A 7,262-nucleotide genomic window follows, 5' to 3' on the forward strand; every position below is an offset into this window, starting at 1 on the left:
GAAGGATACCAGCCATATTGAGTTAGGGCTCACCCATATGACCTCTTTTTAACTTAATTACCTCTTTAAAGATCCTCACTCTAGATACAGTCACATTCTGAGGTACTAGAGGTTAGGATTTCAACACATGAATTTTGGGGGAACACAATTCCGCCTATGACATCACACCACCAACCTTTCCTTCCTTCTTGCATATTTGGATATCTCTTTTATGGAAGTTTTTCTCAAACCGAAAGCGCAATATATTCTTGTGCTTGGTATTCATTGAGTTTCTTGGGTCTGTGGGGTTTATGAAGTTTTCAACAAATTTGGAAAACATTTTAAAAATACTTTTTCTGTCCCTCCCTCTCCTCTATTTTTGGATTCTAGTTATTTGGCTGCTTGAAGTTGTACTACAGGTACTTCATGTTCATGAATCTTTTCTTCTGCAATTTCTAATTTACTGTAAATCCCATCCAGGGTATTTTTCTTCTTCCAGTTTTATTAAGATATAATTGACATACAGTGCTTAAGTTTAAGGTGTACAACATAATGATATGATTTACATACATCATGAAGTGATGACCACAATAAGTTTAGTGAACATCTACCATCTCAAATAGAAACAAAATTAAAGAAACAGAAAAAAATTTTTTTTCTTGTGATGAGGACTCCTAGGATTTATACTCTTAACAACTTTCATATGTAATATACCACAGTGTTAATTATATTTATCATGTTGTATGTTAACTCCCTAGTACTTATTTATCTTATAACTGTAAGTGTGTCCCTTTTGACTGCGTTCACCTAATTCTTTCTACCCCCAACCCCTACCTCTGGTAACCATAAATCTGATCACTTTTTCTATGAGTTTGTTTATTTGTTTGTTTGTGTTTAAAGTATAATTGACCTACAACACTATGTTAGTTCCTGTTACACAACATAGTGATTTGATATTTCTATACATTTCAAACTGATCACCACAGTAAGTCTGGTTATAATATGTCGCCATACAAAGATATTACATAGGGACTTCTCTGGTGGTGCAGTGGTTAAGAATCCGCCTGCCAATGCAGGGGACAAGGGATCGATCCCTGGTCTGGGAAGATCCCACATGCCGCGGAGCAACTAAGCCTGTGCACCACAACTACTGAGCCCGTGAGCCACAACTACTGAGCCCGTGAGCCACAACTACTGAGCCTGCCTGCCACAACTACTGAAGCCTGCATGCCAAATCCCGTGCTCCGCAACAAGAGAAGCCACTGCAATGAGAAGCCCACGTGCCGCGACAAAGAGTAGCCCCTGCTCGCCGCAACTAGAGAAAGCCCGCGCACAACAATGAAGACACAACCCAGCCATAAAAAAAAAAAAAAGAACCTGCTTATGCTTTAAAAAAAAAAAAGATATTACATAGTTATTGACTATATTCCCCACAGTGTATATTTCATACTCATGACTCATTTATTTTGTCATCTAGGGTATTTTTAATCTTAGACATTGTAATTTTCATTTATAGACATTCAATCTTTAATGTCTTCCATGTCTATATTTAACAAGTTTAAAATTCCCTTTAATTTTTTGATCATATAAAATACACTTATAGCAAGTGTTTTGATATCCATGTTCACTAATTCTATCATCTTTGTCATTTCTGGATCAGTTTCAGTTGATTGATTTTTCTCCTTGTTATGGATTGTGTTTTCCTGCTTCTTTGCATGCCTGGTAATTTTTGACTGGATACCAGACACTGAATTTTGCCTTGTTGGGTCCTGGATACTTTCATGTTTCCTTTAAATATTATTGAACTTTGTTTTGAGATGTGCTTTTAATATTTGTTAGGTGGGACCAGAGCAGCATTTAATCTAGGGATAATTTCCCCCCAGTACTGACACAAAACCCTTCTGTATACTGAGGCACTGTGAATCATGAGGGTTTTCACTCTGGCTGGTAAGAGCAGGAACTATTCCTGTCATTGTCTAGGGATTGTTCTTTCTAAGACTTTTTTGTGATTCTTTTCCCAGTCTTAGTTTTTTCTCACAGCTGAAGGTTGGAAGAGGACCCTCTGCGGGTCTCTTAAACTCTCTTTTCTGTGCAGCTCTTTCATCTTTGGTACTTTGTCCTGTGGACACTAGCTACCTTGGCCTTCCTGTATGGCCATATTTGTGTCCTCAACTCAGGGAGACCATGGGGCTCTGCCTGGTTTTCCCTTTCTCATTTCTGAGCCACAGCCTGGGCACTCTCTTAAGACAATAAGGTGCGCCAATGTAGGACTCACGTTTGTTTTCTGTCTCTCAGGGATCACTGTCCTTAGTTGCCTGATGTCCAGTTTCTTGAAAACCATTTTATAAAACATATTTTGTCTGTTTTTTTCTGGTTGGTTCAAGCAGAAAAAAATAAATAAATCTGGTCTCTTTTACTCCATCTTAGCTGGAACTGGAAGTCAAATTATCTACAGTTACCTTTTTATCTTTAAGTAATATATCTAAACTTACATGTCCTAGTCTGTCAACTCCAAAAATGAATCAGCATCTTAACTCTCCCAATGAAATGTGAAAACATTTGCACTCGCGTAGCACCTCCCCCTTGTATCTCCTGTTTTTGGCACATTCTGAAATTTTTCCCCCCAATATGTTATCATCAAATGATTATTATTTTAAAATTGTGTAACTCTTCTTTCAAGATTTATAACGATTTCATCATGTTTTGTAACTGTATTTACCACTTAAGATTCTTTTCTATGTTTAACTGAATTCAGATCATCACTAGTTTTTTTTAATACTTTGGCTTCTCCCTGCATAAGTTCATTATTTTGACTGTGAAGTCCACTGTCGAAGGCAGAGTACTTGTGCCATTTACCTTGGTGAATTTGCACTTGCTTATATTTTTAGCTTTTAGGCTAAGCACACCTAGAATGGATCAGTCTCTCCAAGTGGACTCATATTGACCAATTTCATGAGAGATTCATAAGAAATCTAGTATGCTATTTTGTTCATTTATAGTGAAAAATTTAACTCCTTTCAAGACCAAGATACTTATATTCTCTGGTCAGTGTATTGTGTCTCAATAGGGAAGTTTACGCAGCAGGTCAAATTTTTTCCAAAGCTTCTAGGTTCTTGTGTAATCACAGCAAGATAGTTGTGGGTGTGAGTTGCGCTTTTAAAATATTTAAAGACATCAGGTTCAGAGCACTTATCTCCACTGTAAATTTGTCCCCATGGTGTGTACACAGGATCTGTGGGCCAAGGCATCTCCTTTCCTAGATATCTTGGGTGAGTGCCCACAGTTACCTCTGACTTTTGTTTAGTCTGTTTCATTGCTAATTTGATGCCTTCCGTATTTATACCATTTTATCTGCTTCAACTTTGGATCTGTAACAATACCACAAGAATTTGCTTGTTTATACAGTGTTTGGTCCTAGCAATGCTTTATCTTTAAGATATTTTTTTGGTACATGTCAAATCTCATCCATTAAGAGCTGAGTGTTAGTTTTACTCTTTCAGTTTTGGAGGAACTTGGCAGTTGCCTCTCTGACAACGATCTCGTCTTTCTCGGAATGCCTGCCTGTTATTTGTTACTTGTTCCTGCCTTGTTCTGCTTGTTTCCTTTTGTAATAATGGTCTTATTGTTCCCAACTGTCCCTATCTTGAGAGATGTCCTATATGTATTTGAATTCTACTCGGTATTTAGCACAACATCTTATACAGAGAAGGTGTTCAATCGATACTTATCAATTGGAATAAAAAGATAGATTCCCTGATTTCCTTCTGTTCTTTGCCATATGAATGCCCAGATCTAGACTGATGCCCCATGTGTTCTTAAAAAAAGGGGATTTGGAAACCTATTTGAGTCCACTTAATATTACAAGGCATGGGCGACCCAAGCCACAGGGGAAGATAGACGTGAGCGAGTGGGAAGGAAAGGGAGCTAGTGGTTCAAGAAGGAAAATACACATGAAAATGCCAAGACATGTAAATTGAGCATAAAAGTCCAAGTTTTGTGAGTAGACTAATTATGATGACTGCTCAGAGTATATCTGAGCAGCATTACTTAGTTATTGCCCATTCTAAATGCAGCCTAGAACCCAATTATTTCAGCTACAGTTTCTTGGTGGAGTGGAGTAACAGGCTTCTGTTAGGGACTAATCAGTTCTGCCCAGGTTCCTATATGAAACAGTGTTCAGATGAAACTCAAAGGATTCCGATGCCAAAGAACAGTGAGATAATGCCCACTGTGCATGGCAAAGAGACTGTAATCTCACCGGCCGTCAGTGAGGTCTGGCCTCAGGAATGCTGGCAGAGGGGGATGCGGGAGCATGGACACGCATCCTCATTCATCCACATCAGCTCTGGCCCTTCCCCTTGTTCACCCCTTTTCAAGGCTCTGCCCAGGGGTAATCACCTCCTGACTTACCTCTTCCACTCCAGGTGTGCTGGGTCAGGTGTGCTTGTTACGCATTCCGACACTACCCTGCGCTTCCTGATATTGTAGCCCTAAAACCACTGAACCATAATTGCCCATTTACTGCTTTGTCCCTCTCAGGGGTGGGACTGTGTCTTATTCAGCTCTGAATATAGTGCTGTTGGGCTGCACCCCACAGGCCTGCAAGCCTTGTAATTGCCCAGCTGCAAGACCAAAGGAAGAGCCTAGAGACGGCAACAGAGATATCAGTGTTTTATTGGATAGGGAATCTTTAAATGTCTGAAGCAAGGTCCTGGAGCGACCGTGTATGGCAGACAGCAGGCAGGACCTGGTAGCAGTCTTGGCTACTTGGGGGTGGGGGGCTGTGGTGGAGAAGGAGGCTAACCAGTTGTAGTGGGAATTGATGTCAGTTTGGCTCATCAGTTACCAGGGAAACCAGCAGAGGGGCACATCCCTCACTGCCCCTCGGGTTGATGACCTGGGCAGATGTTTTCCCTTTGATCAACTATCGTAGTGGGGCTGTTCTGATCTAAAGATTAGAACAATCACTAGCTGGGCTGGGGGGGCAGGCATGTGGGCAGTTACTGATTAAGCTTTATGATTCGGAGGGAAGGTCAGTCATGTGAGTAGGGTGCAGGTGAAGCAGGGACCGGTCGGGCAGGGGATGTACAGAGACCAAGAGAACAGTCATCTTGAGTGGCCTGACCATACAAATGCTTAGCACATAGTGATGCTGAATGAGCGTTCAAGGTGTACCTGTAGGAAGACCATTGGGATTAGAGTAGGAGCGGGTGGCTGAGACACTAGCTCACCCAGCTGTTACAGGACAGACACATCCTTGATGACAGAGATGCTGAGGCTTTTCCAGCCCACAAATATTACACGTCTGGAATGCACGGGTAAGTGGAGTACAGACTGTCCTGGGATTTGTACCATCTTAGATACTCAGCTGGAGAGAGATGTGAAAAGTGTGCTTGCTTTATGGGGACTCTCATGAGCTTATTTGGCCCTTCTAGCCAGGTGGGCCTCTAGCCCACCTAGTTGGCTTGTTTCCAGCCATCTTTGCCTGGTGATGCTTCTTAGCCTGTAAGATGCAGATTGGGTTTCTTCTCCCCTGGCAAGAATTCCTTGCTGTTCACTCCCACAGCCAAATATGGTTGGGAGACCTCCAGTGCAGGATGGCCATATTGTGAGTTAGTTCGAGGTTTGGGGGACCCAGCTCATTCACCAGGTTTTGCTCTCTTTAGCTTGTGGGCATCTCTCCAGGCTGTTAGTACCCTCTGCTCCCATTGTCCTCCCACCACAACCCCTGCCAAAAATCTGCTCCCCTCTCAGAGGTAGCATTGCCAATGATTGGATGTGCATTCTTTCAGTCCTTTTTCTATGCATTTACAAATGTAACATACAAAAATGGGGTTTGGATTTCTTTTCTTTCTTCTTTTTACAAATGAGTTCATACTACAAATCCTTTGGTTCTAGGTTTTTTTTTTTTTCCTTCCTTCCTTCCTCCCTTCATCCCTCCCTTCCTTTCTTCTTTCCTTCCTTCCATCTTTTTCTTCTTTTCTTCTTCCACTTCTTTCCCTCCCTCCCTCCCCTCCTCCCTTCCTTCCTTGCTTCCTCTCTCTCTCTTCCTTTCCCTCCTAATAAAATGGATGTTTATAAATAATTATCTTGATCTTCTAAGGGTCTATAAAATACTTAATTTGCATTCAAATAATTGATACCTCTGTAGGAAGCATCCATTTGCCGCAGGTCAACTACGCAGTTTGTTGAGGATTAATTAAACATGTAGTTTTGCAAAATTTCTCCTTTTTCTCTCGTAGGCATAAATAATCCACTGCAAAGGGGCCAGAAAAGCATTTCAGAGACAACAGGGCAAGGGACTCCATTGTGAAAGTCCTGTTTGTGCCCTGGATTTCTAGCTCTCTGCTCAATTCCTATCTGTCCCCTGGCCCTGAACATCCACTAGTGTTCTGCCTGGAAACATGCCCTGACCTTGTCTGGGAGAAACGTGGTTGAAGAAGTGTCTCTGCCTGCTTTTGTACACACTCACCTTGGAACAACATGAAAATGATTAAACACTGGGATGGGGTTCTCATGGCAGATCCACACTTCTGTGAATAAATAACATTTAGTCAACATTTACTATATGCCAGGCACAGTTATAAGTGCTTTACAAGTATTAATGCAGTTAATTCTCCCAATTTTTTAAAGTGGGTTCTATCGTGCTCCTTGTTTTACAGATGAGGAAAATGAGGCTCAGAGAGGTTGAGCCACTTCCCTCAGGACACGCAGTGAAGTATGAAGCAAAGATTTGAACCGGAGCAGTCTGACTCCAGATCCTGTGCTCATAATCATGGAAAGTGTTCCCTCCAAATGTAATTAGGGTTTAATGAGCACCGACAACATTTCAGTCATTGTGTGAAGAACTTGGATTCGGTGATGCCTTTAATGGTCCTTCTTTGCAGATTCAGGACAACACTGGCCAGGTCTGTTTAAAGATCCTAGGAACTCTTTCCTTTGGAGGCTCTATCCTATATCATTTAAAAAAATAAAATGCTACATGAAATGTAATTTTTTTTTGTCTGTAAATATTTGGAAGACCTTTAAGAAATAATTTTGCCTTTGAAGTAATCAGGCTATGAACAATTTACTTAATTCACAATTGGCTATGATTTCTCATTCATACTTGGAATTCTTGTGAAGAAAGAAAGCCTAACCTATAGATTGTTTTTAAGTGTAATGAAATTTTTATGAATATTAATTTAATAAATGAAGTTGACATAATATTACATTTTTTAGGCATTTAATTAAATATTTATTGATTGTGGTCTTCCAGTGTTCTTTTCATAGTTTTGAGTGAG

The 7,262-nt window shown here is 40.7% G+C and overlaps 1 protein-coding gene across 1 annotated transcript in view; it reads left to right on the forward strand.

Moving 5' to 3' along the window:
• Positions 1-6,990, forward strand: part of LOC133086920 (serine/arginine repetitive matrix protein 3-like) — a 109,805-nt gene extending 102,815 nt beyond the window's left edge. Inside the window, exon 3 of the mRNA XM_061183671.1 lies at positions 6,642-6,990. Coding sequence (XP_061039654.1) covers positions 6,642-6,670 — 29 coding nt within the window. The 3' untranslated portion in view covers positions 6,671-6,990. The remainder of the gene's footprint in view (positions 1-6,641) is intronic.
• Positions 6,991-7,262: the final 272 nt, after the last annotated feature.

Source organism: Eubalaena glacialis, chromosome 3 (assembly GCF_028564815.1).
Source record: "Eubalaena glacialis isolate mEubGla1 chromosome 3, mEubGla1.1.hap2.+ XY, whole genome shotgun sequence".
In the NCBI taxonomy this organism is placed as follows: Eukaryota; Metazoa; Chordata; class Mammalia; order Artiodactyla; family Balaenidae; genus Eubalaena; species Eubalaena glacialis.